The sequence below is a fragment of the Borostomias antarcticus genome, assembly GCF_949987555.1.
Source record: "Borostomias antarcticus genome assembly, chromosome: 24".
NCBI lineage: Eukaryota > Metazoa > Chordata > Actinopteri > Stomiiformes > Stomiidae > Borostomias > Borostomias antarcticus.
The window spans coordinates 5374438-5389842 of record NC_140257.1 but is presented as its reverse complement, the minus strand read 5'-3'; the positions used below and the strand labels follow the sequence as shown (position 1 = coordinate 5389842).

At 46.4% G+C, this 15405-nt stretch overlaps 1 protein-coding gene across 1 annotated transcript in view; it reads left to right on the top strand.

Annotated features, from left to right (window-relative positions):
* Positions 1–623: 623 nt before the first annotated feature.
* Positions 624–15405, top strand: part of myo10 (myosin X) — a 109923-nt gene continuing 95141 nt past the window's right edge. Inside the window, 1 exon segment of the mRNA XM_084457845.1 lies at positions 624–691. Within this exon segment, the coding sequence (XP_084313971.1) occupies positions 671–691 (21 nt within the window). The 5' untranslated portion in view covers positions 624–670.

The following is a 15405-nucleotide window of genomic DNA, read 5'->3' as shown; positions in this document are numbered from 1 at the left end:
AGGCTAGCCAATTACAGTTAATTAGCGTACAGTGTAGCTCGTGCCCTAAATTTCCAATTATTTTTCACGCGCTGTTCTTGATGATGTATCGCAAAGACAGGGTACATTCTGCTTAGGACAGGGTACATTCTGCTTAGGACAGGGTACATTCTGCTTAGGACAGGGTTCATTCTGCTTAGGACAGCAGGCGGAGTAAGAGAGGCTGTCCCGCGGATTACACTCCCATCCAAACTGTGCTGGGTGGAGCTACAGTATCTACCGGTGGTGGTGGAGTCACTCCAAACTTGGCTCGCCACAAATACTTTACTTGAGCACGTTTGACTATTTACCAATGTGTGCATGACCGGCCGGCCCAGTGCCCGGCGCACAGCATCGGGGTCTGACGCGAATTGCTCCAGCGCAGCAGGACTAGTTGCGATTTGGACCAGGCATATACCTATCGCTCTCAAAAGCTTTTAAGGATATGGTGTTTTTGCTAGAACTGTTATCCATTTGAACAAAGGCAGCTTTCACATCACATTTGTCCTCCTCCTTGTCCCGAAACTATTAGGAGCTCGTCTTCATCATGGACTAAAAACTCTTGCTGATCCCTTTGCTCTGGACACGGGACACATGAGTTGGATGCGAGATTTGCATACAGTGATCCGAGCGGATTAACATAACAAGGGCGATGGACAATTTTTTCATTGAGGTAAGTTGCCTATAGCCTACACTTCCAGACGCATTCAGAATAGCCATATGGATCGCACTGTAAAGGTTTTACAGAACTCACAACAACAGGCAAATTGTTCTTGACAATTGCAAACATGTCCATCGTATCTTACAGCACACTTAAAAGGAATCCCTTATGCTCAACAATTGGTCATGCATTTGATTAGCCTACAATAGGCACTGTATTGAGTCTGCAATTTATTTCAGAAGGTCACTGGCACATTTGGTGTGTGAAACCAAGCGGGTTTGGGGTCGTTCCCAGCAGACCTGTGGTATTTCCCCACCTTTTTTCTCGTTTCCTCCAAGAAGAGGTCCTGTAAAGCTAATAATAGATACGAGAACATATAGGTCAGCCAGTGGGGGAGGCGCAGTCCAGAAGATGCAGTTGCCACTTGTTGATCGATCATCCCACTACCGCCATAACAAACTCCCAATTAGGATTTGCTCATTATGATAACACGTCTTATTTCCGTATCATTGTCCCAATCAAAGCGTGTTCTGTATCTAGCTATTTGCTGAAACAATGGGATATGTTTGTCAAACAATGGTTTGGTGAAAACATGATTTACGACACAAAGTGAAGTAACTGTACTTAATGAAATACTGTTGAAACCACAAAGTGCTTGATGATGGTGGGTTTGTGAAACCTCCGTGACAACCCCTCTCCCCCCTCTCTGATGATGGACAACCCCTCTCCCCCCTCTCTGATGATGGACAACCCCTCTCCCCCCTCTCTGATGATGGACCCCTCTCCCCCCTCTCTGATGATGCTGGCAGGCCGCACCTGAGTGTTGATGGGAACCTGGCTCTTCCCCAAAAGCGGTTATAGTTTGCGTGACAGTTGACTATCCTCATCCTCACGCATCGTAGTTTACGTGGGAGGGAATTGTTCAAAACGATTTCAAAACCTGTTCCTGTCGAACTTTAGAGACTGTTATCATTAGTAACCAACTGAAAAAGTAGACAGACAGACAGGCAGACAGAGACAGACAGACAGACAGACAGACAGACAGACAGACAGACAGACAGACAGACAGACAGCCAGACAGACAGACAGACAGACAGACAGACAGAGATAGATAGATAGATAGATAGATAGATAGATAGATAGATAGATAGATAGATAGATAGATAGATAGATAGATAGATAGATAGATTATCCACAAGGGGAAATGGTTGAAAAGTAGAGGGAGTTAGTGGACATCTTAGTCGCATGTGGACAGCAGGAGAGTAGTGAGAGAGCTTAAGTTCCAGAGGACTTAAAGACAGAATATTCTCTTCCTGCCAGAAGCAGGCAAGCTCACACAATAGTCTCAAATATCTGCCTGCCCGCCTTTATATCTCACATTTAATCTGAGCCCAAACAAAGGCCCCAGTCTTAAAGGAAGGAACATTTAACGAGGAGGAAAACTCTTCCAACCAACAAAGGTTGTGTGCCAAATTAATGTGAACAGAAAATGTAGACTGGATGTAGACATTCTCCCCCTGCAGACGACTGGACTGCGTGGTTTGTTCAGTAGGCTATGGACGCTTTTTAGTCAGAATAGTATTCAATCAAAATGAGACTGGATTCTATTTGTTCAAATATAAGTGTGTATTTATTTCATTTCAGTCGAGACATTAAAGCAATATATTTAAAGCTTGCTTGTTCATTTTAGTGTTGGGACACTGGCCAAGCAGTCAACACTTGTCATTGTATTGTAAGTCACTACTGATGGGTGAGATAATGTCCCCCTTCCCCTAATAGCTGGTCCTGTAGGGCAGGCAGACCCCCGGCTCAGCTCTGGTAGTCTCTTGCCGGTTGCTCTTTGTTGACACAGCCAAGTCAGACAGTCCGTATCTATCAGCACTGTCGGTTGAATGGGCTTGTGTTTATTTGAACTAGCTAGGCTGTGGGCGGGCGGGCGGACTTACTTCCCTACTTCCCTCCACCAATCTGCATCGAGCCAGCTTACCTGACGTGTCACCAGTGACACTATCTCGTTGAAGTCACCGCTCTCTCTCTCTCTCTGATGGCAGTGGGTTGAGGTTTCGTCCTCTAGGGCTGCTCTGAGATCAGCTAGACTAGTATGGCCACCACCAGCTACACCATGCAGAGAATGTCCTGAAACTGATCTAGTTCGCCACAAAAACGTTCATCAATAAGAACATCCATTCTGGGAAACATTGTATTCTTGCAGGCAATACTTTGCTGGCTTCTCCCACAGCCCCTCGGCTGTCTGCATTTATCATTAGCGGACCTAATAATGAACCTTGATAGCGTTACCACAACAGTAAACCCAATTATTATGTTATAATCTTGTTATGACAATAAATAACTGCAGTCGTTGTGTTTTGACTGTAAAGTTCCTCTCTTTTCCCCGGCCTGTTCAGGAGTGAAACGTGAGCCGTGTGGAGCAGCGAGATGGAATTTAAAGACCTTGCAGATTTGGTGGTTTTATGCTCGGCCCCCGGTCCTCTACCCAGCTGTGCTAGAGGGGGGGGGGGGGGGGGAGGGGGGGGCTGCTCTTGATAAAAAAAACTCCTAGTCTGCAGCTTCTTTATGCATCCAAGTTCTTGAATTCATTACAAAGGCATAAAAGTGGGTATTAAAGTTTGGAGTGATTTTTTCCTTTGTAAAAGGGTTGGCTTTTGTTGGAGAGAGTGAGTGTATATGTGTGTGTGTGTGTGTGTGTGTGTGGGTGGGTGGGGGGGTATTTTAAAGGACTGCTCCTGATATGGGTCATGTGTTTTGTGATCGAATACGTTCCATACGAAAACAAAGCTCTTGACTCAACTCACTTTTACGAGGTTTGTATCAGATTTCCTCATTCATTAAAGAGCGCCTAGCTTTACCAAACGTGAAAAAAATAAAAAATAAAACCTCCTAGACAGCACGGCTTCAGGTGAAAAATGTCTGCTGGCTCATTTAAAACGTTTTACTCCCCTCCTGAAATAACACCTACTCAAGGGTTGGGGTTAGCAGACATGTTGGATCTGTGCCAGACAGTATATAGGGCAGCAGAGCAGCTGTGGCAGTGAAAAATTAAACACCCAATCCTGCATTTCCTTTGTGCTGATTGAACCGTGACTGTTTACATTACCAAGGGCTTCACAACCGACATTCTCAGATATAGGAGTGCTGGACCATTTAGATTTAGGACAATCCTACACGTCCCAAACACCAAGAAGGGCCCTTGAATGTTCTTGTTAAGTCTTTTATAGTATGTTATAGGTCAGGTTCATGTTCTAGGTTAATTCCTGATTAAGAAATCATGATGTGGGTCTCTGTGTCATTCGGATAGGGAGGGCCTATCGATGTTTGTTTTTTGTGTAGCTTCTGAGGAGATATGCCGATTCTAAACCTGTGCTCACTGGCAACTTCTATCCGCCTGTGTGTTTCTGCTTGCTGTTGTGAGGTAGTAATGGTGTCAGAATACAAACTACTTCCCCCCTCTGGGAACTCAGTTCAGAGACCTCGGTGGTGATTATGTAGGTATAGGCGGGTTCCTGCCTGGCCGAACTTTAGAGAAACAATCTGGCTCCTCTCTTTTTCTCCATCCTCCTTCCTTGGGCTTTGTGAAAAGACCCTGCTTCCTGCTTCGCTGTTAACATTCCGCAGGGCTCGGAGACTTCTTAACCTCTGACACCCTGGCTGAAACCCACATGTGCAGCTATTCATTCCTAGTCGGTCTGTAGCTCCACTTCCCTTGATTGGACGCTGCAAACTGCATTGACTTTCTTGCCGATACTGTTGGGCTGTTTGTGTGACAGTTGGTTGTGAGCGTGTTGGTTGTTAACGCAGAGACGTAGAAGTACATGTTAAGGTTCAGCTGAACGATGTATGGCTTTCACGATGAGGGTCAGACGTTTTTGGAGAACGGGGAAAAAAAACCGAGTGTGACCTGAGTTCCAGGCTGTACGTCAGGAACCAGATATTTGTCTACTGGGTCAGGTTCCTTGCTCTGCAAATCTTCAGCTCTACCCCTGCCTGCTGCTTTCAACGTTTAATACTCCTATGAAAACACATCTCTCTGGGGTAGACTGCACGGAGAGCGCTACAACTATAATCACTTCTCACACCATTTCCTATTTTTATATGCACTGTTTCAAATTCATCAATATACGATGGCGTTTAAAATGGCCTTTTGACACTGATCCCTTGGTCTCCTGCTGGTCTTCATGTCCGGACAGTCGAACCGGTCAATTAAAAACAGCCATTAAAGTGTCTCAATGTCACCTTGTTAGATTGATGTTGTGTGACCAGGTGTCCGTCAGCAGCGAGAGAGCTAGTGAGCAGAACCGTGTTGTATTAACCTTGTCTTCATACACAGTAGTTTTAAGACACCATTTCTCCTGTTTGAAGTGAATGTGAGGTGTGATTGACGTAGAAGGGAATGGTAGTTTTTTGGTGGCTGGTTTGTAGTTTCGTCTTAGTTCTTTGTTCTATATCTCATACAATAATGAATTATTCATGTACTGTAGGTGTACATTTTCTCTCAGTAATTTGTGAGTATTTTTGTGCCTTTCTTGCTACTATCTTTTAGCCACTTATCCACAACCAGGTGTTCTAAATGTATCTCTCTCTCCAGCTAGATGCAGACATTCACACACACACACACACACACACACACACACACACACACACACACACACACACACACACACACACACACACACACACACACACACACACACAAACAAAAACAAATGTCCATTTCCACTAATTATTTCCTCGTCCTACAAAGAATTCCTCGTCCCATTCCATGACCCTTTCCCACCAGATGAACGATTCAACACAACTTCCTGGACAGACGTTTCACACACGCCGTTAGGAACAGCCCAAACCTCAAACCTGTTAAGATTTATTGAGGAGAAATTGATGCAGGCAATCAGTGTATCTTGGCATAACACCAAAAAGAAAATCATGGCGTTTTAGAGGATAACACACTCCAGTGAATCATAGCGATCAGCAGAACGTCCATTTTCTCTGTGTGTAGTTTTGTGCAACATTTTTAGTCAGATTACTAACAGCCCTGAGCTGTTGGCGTGTTCCTAAACATAACATGATACAGGACCGAACAGTCCTGGGGTGAAAAGAGAGACGTTGAACGACCTTGTAGATGTCTTTATCTGGAAACGCCTGCCGACTGAATTATCAACGGTTAATGTCTGCAAAACACAGATAATATTCCCAAAACAGAATCCACAGTGGATGATGACCAGTGGTCCAAGATACAGACTGACTTTTCCTCACATTAACTGTCGAGCAACGGGCGACTGACTGGGTGCTGACTATGACCTGTTGTCTGGGCACTCACACACACGCGCACACACACACACACACACACACACACACACACGCACACACGTACACACACACGTACACACACACACACACACACACACACACGCACACACACACGCACGTACAGGGACTGACTGGGTGCTGACTATGACCTGTTGTCTGGGCACTCACACACACGCGCACACACACACACACACGTACACACACACACACACACGCACACACACCCACGTCCAGGGACTGACTGGTCTGAAGGCCCGGCTTGATTTTCATGAGCGTTTGAAGCTATGATGTCAGTCAAGGGAAGGGAAGTAGGGCGCAAAGCAAATGAGATGGAAAGCGCTTCCTGTCCGCTGAAGCCCCGCCTCTGTGCACACAAAGTCCCTCGACCGTACAAGGCAGGAAGAGCAAATTGTTGGGAAGTTGACATACTTATTTTCGCTCAGAGTTGGTTTGCAGCGACTTCGCTAATTAGCACTCACGCTGCTTCCTGGCTGTGTTTTAGCCTTGTAGGGACTACAGGAATGTCAGCGGATGAGCGATCCGTTTGTTTTCGTCTGGTTGTTGGTCAAAGGAGCCATGCGAGGCGCAGTCTTAATTCAAAACATCGCGCATGATTCACTGGAAAGATACTTGCTTCGTTGTTTTTGCCGTGCGTGCTCGTATCCCGCTATCGCTGAGCTAAATTCATGAATATAGGGCTTGCTGCTTCACATATTATATTATCCACTCTTTTCAAATGGTGTGTTGCATGCCGGGGCGTTGCTTCTTGAAGTTACCGTGGTAACAGCAGTACCAGTAGTTTCATGGGGTCAGTTGCTGGTGGTGGGGGGCTGTGAGGGGGGGGGGGTGAGGGGGGGCTACCGGGGTCCGGTCAGGTAGAACAACCGCTGGAACGACGGATTATTTGAACACTCACCATTTAGCCCCCCGTTCTTCAACAGCTTAGCTGCCGACATCATCAGCACATCTTATTCAGTCTCACTCAGTCGCTTGACTAACCTCCAGAGATCCTATAGAGCCATCAGATGATGAGGGCTGGAACAGATCCCAGTTTCTCACTGCTGACTGAATAAAACCGCCCAGAGACAAAATAAGCAATTTATTTACACCAACATACTTGATTAGCCAGAAATCAAATGTTTTTGAGATGCTTAAAGAGCTCAAAAGAAGTCCTGTGCTGAGAAATTAGAAGGCGTTTCTTTTTTTAGCTGCACCTACACAACCAGTGATTTGAGAGCGAGACTCGTCTCGACCCTAGACCACCTTTGAGGTCTGGAAACATTAGAAAGGGGCGGAGCTTAGTGTGTGCTCACTGACAGCCAAATTCACAGTTTCAGCACACAGCGCTATAATGACCTTTCTACAACAAGGGAGCCTGTTGTTCCTGCTAGAAGAGAGCCAGAGAGGGAAGCCAGTATTTATGTTGTGGCCGCCGCCCCCTTCTCCTGTGCCCGCCCCCTTCTCCTGCGCCCGCCCTCGGAGACCACTCTGCTCACTGGGCCAGGGACCCCAGCTGGGCCGCACATGGCCACCCTGGCCCCGGCTGCCAGCCTAACACACACACACACACACGTACACACACACACACACACACACACGCATGTACACAAACCAACAAACACACACACACATGTACCCTCACACACACACACACACGTACACACACACAACCACACATGCACGTACACACCAACACACACGCACGTACACACACACAAACACACACATGCATGTACACAAACCAACAAACACACACACACACATGTACCCACACACACACACGCACGTACACACACACACACGCACGTACACAAACAAACACACAAGCATGTACCCACACACACACACACACACACACAAGCACGTACACACACACACACACACACACGCACGTACACAAACAAACACACAAGCATGTACCCACACACACACACACACACACACACACACACACACACACACACGTACACAAACAAACAAGCACACACGCATGTACCCCCCCCATTCCCCCCTCCCACACACACACACACACACACACTCATAGACACATACACACATTCCCGGGGCAGAGGAGGAGAAAGCAGGTCAGGGAGTGTGTGTGTGTGTGTGTGTGAGGGGCCAGCAGGTTGCTTAGCGAGGGGAGTGTCGTCATCTTAACAGGGTTGAGTGGTCGACCGGTACAGCCAACGCACGCTCTGCCGTACAGTAGTTCACACAATGAGCTCATCAGGGACCAAGTCCAACAACTCTGGTCTCAGAGACACTGAGAAACACCGATGGAGGACTCCAACTGGAATTTGGCTCAGAGACAAGTAGAGAGTTAAAATATCGTCCTTGTTCAGCAGAAAATCAGTTCATCTTCCCCTTCTTCTAATTGTAACCAGAGCATCTGTTGCCGTGCCATCTCTGTCATATGATAACTTCATAAAATACAGGACTACGGACCGCAGAAACATGTCTGCTAAGTACAGTGTCTGCTCAAAGTTTTCCGAATCACTTCAGAGAAAAGTACAAGACTGCTTTATCACTTATTAACCATGGAGGCTGTATTCATTAACCATGTTGATGGAGAGGGAGAGGGAGAGCCCAGGGAGATCTGGCCACTGTGCCAATACAGACCTCTGATTCAGACATGTCACAGCGGGGATCAGTTAATGTGTCACTGGCCTTTCCCATCTCACACACTCTCTACACCAGCTACTACTGCGATACACACTCTTAACACACACACGACTGGCCCAGGCAGTCACCAAGCTGTCACTGCTGTGTGCGCTGCACACACACACACTATCCAGACACACACACGCATATACAGACACACACACACACACACGTGCACACACGCACACACCCACTGGCCAGACACACGCACACACACACCCACTGTCCAGACTGACACATACACACACACCTCAGTCCTAGTCACTCATTGAAAGTACACACCCTGGTTGGTGAACTCGGGCTAAACGCCCGATCTTAATCTGGTTTCTATTGTAGGCTACATGTGGTGCACCCCAAATGCCTGACGAAAAGAAAAAACAACAACCTAATTTATTTGACTGTGTACTCTGCATATGTGACTCCATACAGAGAAAACAAGGAACTTGTCCAGCAAGCACATCTGCGATTACAGCCTAGGCTTGTGGGCCGTCGTTTTGTTCTCCAAACCCCAAAACCAGCATGAAAGCGCCTCTTCATTCAAAATGACTAATTGGTATGAGAGAGAAAAACAAGATGGCCGCCTCTCCAGGAACATTCTCCCAGAAGAGGAGAATGGAGGCAGAAGCACATCAGTCCAAACAGGAAAGCAGGACAGGGTTTTCTTTTTCACTTCAAAGCCGTGGGGTTTTCAAAGGGGTTTTTGAAATCTTTCACCAAACAAGTTGCTGGTTCTTGCGTACAGGAGGAGCATGTTTGTGTGTTAGTTGGGGGGAGGTAGCTTGTTTGTTTTCTGTTATTTCATGTTTCAGTCTTGAAACCAAACACTTCTTCACCTCCCAGAGTTCTCAACCTGTCCTTGTTGCCAAGGATAAGATGCTGAAATTCGAATCACGTAGACGTGAAGATATAAAGATATAAACATTTACATGTCAGGAATATAGTTTTTAAGGCTGTTGTTACGTAGCTGTAGCCAGGGCATTGAACTTACACAGCTGCACATGCTTGGGTTATGATATTGCATGGCAGCTTACCTAGGGTAATATTTTAGCCATAGCAACAGCAAAAGCTAAGCCTGGGTCAAAATACTGTTCACCCAGTTGTTTGCGGCAGCATGGAGACCCTGCTGGAAGCAGCCAGAACTAATGATCCCTTTGAAATGCTCATGGTCAAGGCTTGAAGCGTAAGCACCTGTTTTCTCCATTTCCACAGTTCTAAAAGTAACTCCCTGCGCCCACGGAACATTCTGGAAGAGACCGAACATTCTGGAAGAGTTGCTACATACATTCCATATAGTTTTAAGGGCTGTTGGCTTTAAGCAGTGAGTGGGATTTCCACATTAACGGTTTGTTAAAAGCTTTTTAAGACCTTTAAAATGTTGTGCTCCAACCTCCTTCCAAAGGAAAGGTTATTATTTTCATCCCCCGTTTGACTTGGCTTCGGTGCTGAGCAAAATGGAGCAGAACGTTCAATCGTAGCTCGGAGAAATCACGAGAGAAATCACAAGAGAAATCACAAGAGAAATCACAAGAGAAATCACAAGAGAAATCACAAGAGAATTCACAAGAGAAATCACAAGAGAAATCATAAGAGAATTCACAAGAGAAATCACAAGAGAAATCATAAGAGAAATCACAAGAGCTGCATTGATCTGAACAGAAAGCTCGGTCATTAGCTCGTTCATCGATCTTCACATGGTGTCGGTGATGTTTATTCACACTTCATGATGCGCAGTATAATGGAGTAATAAGGTGAGAGATGGTGACTCATGCACACACCTCTTCAACACCTCATTCTTTGGAATTTCGTCTGAATATTATCCGGTCGTGTGTGTGTCATCAGCGCGTTGCTAATGAACTAGTCTGAAATAGTCCACTCAAATATTTGTCCAATGACACTATTTGTACAGTACACAACACATAGCGGGGAGGGGTCTATCCCCCCCCCCCCTCCCCCAGCAGAGGCACTCCTTCTTATTTGACTTCTAAGGCGTTTACTTTTGAATCCACCCTGGATCGGGGCGTGGCGCTGCCTCCAGCGGGCTGTAGATCCGTCCAGGGATGGTTCTGGACCGTGACGCCCTCGGGGCGCCGTGCGAGTCACTCCGGTTGTGTAACCAACGATTTTGAAACCAAGCCCAAGGAACCGTTCAGACAGGTTCAGAGCGAGAAGATTACAGGCAAATACGTATATCGATGATTCAGCAGTTCATATTTCGGGCATAACAAATAATGGATCAGCCAATGATTCTACAAAGATTTCAACATCACTGCAGCTCACTTTGCTCTGAGCACATCACTGGCAGAAGTTCAGATTCACAGTAGCTGTGGAATTCTACCTCAAGAGTTTCACTGTGGCACTAATTGAAAGTGTCTACGTGGTGCGTATTGACCCAGGGTGACCAGAGGGCTGCTCACAGTAGGTGTCAGTAGCACGTTGGACGGTGTGCCGCCAGACAGCACCTGAGAAAGTCTACATTCCAGTAGGACGATAATAAAGAGGTTTGACGAAGGCGGTTATCCCAAGTTTGGTTGACTGTGTTATTTGTCTCAGGGGGTTGTAGCTAAGGTAGTAACACCCCCTTCGGAAGTGTCATGTAACACCTGCAGGGAGCTGTCGTAAAAGTGTTATATGAAAATGAGCACTATAAGCTTGTTTAGAGGGGCTATTAAGTACCGAGTTACTGTTTGGGTTTCTGACAGAAACCTAAACCAACGATATGAATGTGTTGTTAAGGAGTATTATCTCTCTTTAGTGAAAACATAACCACCAAGGCCTATTATTATGATTCACCAAACAACTTTTCCACTGATTCTCTGTAATCGGAGAGGTTTGCCTGTGCCTTTTCACCCACATCCTATTAAAGAATGAACGCTAGTATCTTCCAGCTCTCTCCCACGTCAGCGAGGAGACACCCTCCAGCTGCATTCTGGATCCACCAGTGACCACTGTGTGAAACTCTGAGCACGGCAAATTAACCTACAGTTGAACACAGTGCTGGTGTAAAGACCTGGACAGAGACTTATACATTTGCAGCTTTGGGGACTGCAGCTCTGTCTGAATGGGCCAGAGGTTTTCATGATGATAACCTGATCAAAACAACAGACTGAGGTCATAGACAGCTGCTTCCTGTGTTGTTGGTGGGCAGTGAGCCTAGCCTCTAGCTACAGGCTCCGCCCCCTTCGGAAATTGGAGTCAGTGTCGGGGCTCTCGCCCCCTCAACCTTTACTGTGTTAATAATTCAAACATGGCAGGTGTTTCTTCATGGTGCTCTGAACTCATTGTTTCAGTGTGTTTCGTTGTGGATGTGTTCAGTGTATCTTCTAGTATCATACATGGTGGCAGCACATGGGTGCTGGTTGATGCTAATAGATGACATCTGCTACCATCAATTTGCTACAGTGAGCAGTTGCATGACAAAACGTATCATCTACATGAAGTCAAAATGGCCGCTGCCGTCACACTCAAACAGTTCCTGCTTCTCGGCCTAACAATGCTGTCTCTGTTTGAACTCCTCAGATCCTCATCTCAAAGTTGCCTAGAGCTAGATGTTTAAGACATGCACAGCTCCAACATAAATAGGACTCTTGCTGAATGTTGACCCTCTCCAAGTTAAGTTCTAGTGTCTAAATATACCGAGACCACAGGGCTTCTGAGCACACAAGAGTAGCACATATTGAAGTCATCAGTTTTAAAATAAGGTACTGGAGAAACTGCCCAGAAGCTGAGGACCTTAGGGGAACCTTTCTAGGGGAGTTATCTACGTGGAACCTGCCTAAAGGAACCGGACAGAGAACGTTATTCTTTATTGCTGTATGTGCTAGTGTGGTCATCCTGAAGATATTAGATCTGCACACACACACGCAAACAAACACACATACTGTACACACACGCATACACACACATACTGTACACACACACACACACACACACACACATTCTAGCAAAGAGAAACGAGTGTTTCTATACTGTATATTTGTCTTAGAGGATCAGTGAAGAAATATGGTGATGTGAATGTTGGAGGCTGCGTCGAGCGTCCTAAATCTCACAACAGGAGCTCCCAGCGTCGTCAGGAAACGGCGAGCATTCCTCCTGAAGTCCTGGCTTCACCGGGGAACTGAGTTTGCCAGTTTGTTCATGCTCAGCGACCCTCCGCCCGCTTCATTTGTCTGCTGTGACCTTTGCTTCAACTCACCTGTCGTTCTCATTTATCTCTGCTTCACCTGAGAGAGACACCTCCCTCACGCGTGACGCCTCACTGCCTTCTGGGGTTGTTTACACAGCGTTCCTCTGGGCCCATCTACTATTTGTGTTGAGCCATAGCAAAGACCACAGCTAAGACATACATTATAGTACGTTAATTGTACTATACAGTATAGAAACACACATTTCTCTTTGTTAGAATGTGTGTGTGTTTGCGTGTGTGTGTGTGTGTGTGTGTGTGTGTGCGAGCGCGTGCTCTTGCATGCCTGTGTGCAGATCTAATATCTTCAGGATGACCACACTTTTCTTTGCCTCCACTGTCCTCCAGAATCTCCCCCTAAAACAATCCCTTCACTGTCAGAAGCCCGACTAATTCAGAACTCTCAACCACTGACTTCCTGCGTCCCACAATGCACCCCGCTGCCTGACTCATGTGTGCCTGTCTCCGCAAAGCCAGGCCGATGGCAGAACTGAATGAAAGACGTTTACAGATTGACATGGGATAGTTCCTACAGTATAAGAGCCATGGTGTCACCATCGTCACCAGATGAAAAGTCCATAGAGGTTTTTGTTGTCTGTGTGGGGAAAAGGGCCAGAGAATGGAGAATGGAATAGAGCCTCACACATGGTTCTATTTAAACTCCCTTTTGAACAGAACAGGAATGTTTAATGTTCGTACTTCAGAACCTCTGGAGTGTTGCGCTTCACCGACAGGCAGAATGAGCGCAGGCCGCGATGTGATTGGCTCACGTGTCTTTGATCTGTCCCCACGTCAATGCCGTGCGAAAAACAGCATTCTAGTTGTCCTGTCACGGGTTCCACCTGTTTCATTTGCTTTATTTTGCGTTTTCCTTTGTCGTTCGCCGTTGTCTAAAAAAGATGCCTAAATGAGTGCAAAATACACTTACCGATTGTTTTAAAAACTGAGCAGATATGCACTCTCAGATACTAGGGTGTGTGGGGTGTCTCGCTGGGCAGCGGAGGGTTAAACTGAGCAGATGCACTCTCAGATACTAGGGTGTGTGGGGTGTCTCGCTGGGCAGCGGAGGGTTAAGTGGTATCTAACGTCTGATTAAGGGCCATTAGGGACGGGAAATTCAATCAGAGCAAGCGGGCGGGAGGCCGTGGTTATTAAGGCAGATGCTGTGTATTCATTATGATTAGAACCGCTGAGGACTGGGCTCGTTACCATGCATAAACTCTGCTGACGACGATGGTGAGCGCGTGTGTGTGTGTGTGCGTGTGCGTGTGTGTGTGTGTAGACTGGTAAAGGTTAGCCTCGTGAGACCAACCTGATCTCGCGAGCTCACATTCTGTTTCACTCCAGATCAGCCTCCATAGAGAATTGTTTGGGCTTGGTCAAGAAATGACAGAGCCAAACGGCGTTCTGAGGAAATACCAACATCCACACTGGGCAGGTTCTGGTGTGACGACAGTGATGGGCGGTTGTGGCTCAGGAGGTAGAGCGGGTCGTCCAATGATCGTAGGGTCGGTGGTTCGAATCCCGGCTCTTCCTGTCCACATGGCGAAGTGTCCTTGGGCAAGACACTGAGCCCCACATTGCTCCCAATGAGTAGGCTGGCACTTTGCATTTGGATAAAAGCGCTAGAAGTGCAGCGCTAGAAGTACAGTCCACTGACCATTTGTGAAGTTAGACGTGAGGTTCATCTAATCTCCTGCCAAGTATTGTTGAATGTCCTGATGAAGACCGACAAGGTCGACTCATGTAAGCCCGATATATTAAAGTCTTTTTAACATTACCACTTACCTCACGGATATTTATTTTGAGTGCCTGGATCAACTTTTCTTTTGTGAAATATTTTTGAAAGTGCCCTTTTCCAAACAGTTTCCAGTGGAGGGTTCCCAGAGGGTTATGCGGAGCGAAAAGCAGGCTGGGTAAAGGTTGGGCCTTGTTGGAACTCAGGAATGAATGTACTGTAGGCTCAGTGGGATTGGCTGGAGTAGCTGAGTGCACATCCAACCTGTCTTTAGGCCAGATGCAAGATGACAGAACAAGCTAATCTCCTCCAAGATTTAATAGCAATAATAATAATAACAACAATAACAATAATAATAATAATAATAATTGTTATTATTATTATTATGACATATATAACTGCTTCGTGGTGTCATTCCATCTGCACTGACCACATGATAAGTGATCGCGAGTGTTTGTGTTCTTGTGTGTGTTTGCGTGTGTGTGTGTGTGTGTGTCAACGGATTGTGCTTGTGTTTGGGAGTCTGGGGCGTGTTCATAGACTTGTGCTCCGTGGACTTCAACCAGGAGGACTACAAAAGACTGCTGCAGAAAGACTAGCAAGACCTGCTCAGCCTCAGCAGCTATGAGCAGTCTCTCAGTCTGGAGAAGGAGAAGTTTCATTTATCTTTGAGCGTTGACTATCTCCATATGCTACTGCTCACACCTGTTAGAGTACCATCATTATGACCTCCTCTACTCCTCTGTGTGTTGAGCACATGTGCATCCAGCGTCTGGTTGAGCCACCATATTGTAGAACCTTCTTCTAAATGTTTGGATCAGAAAA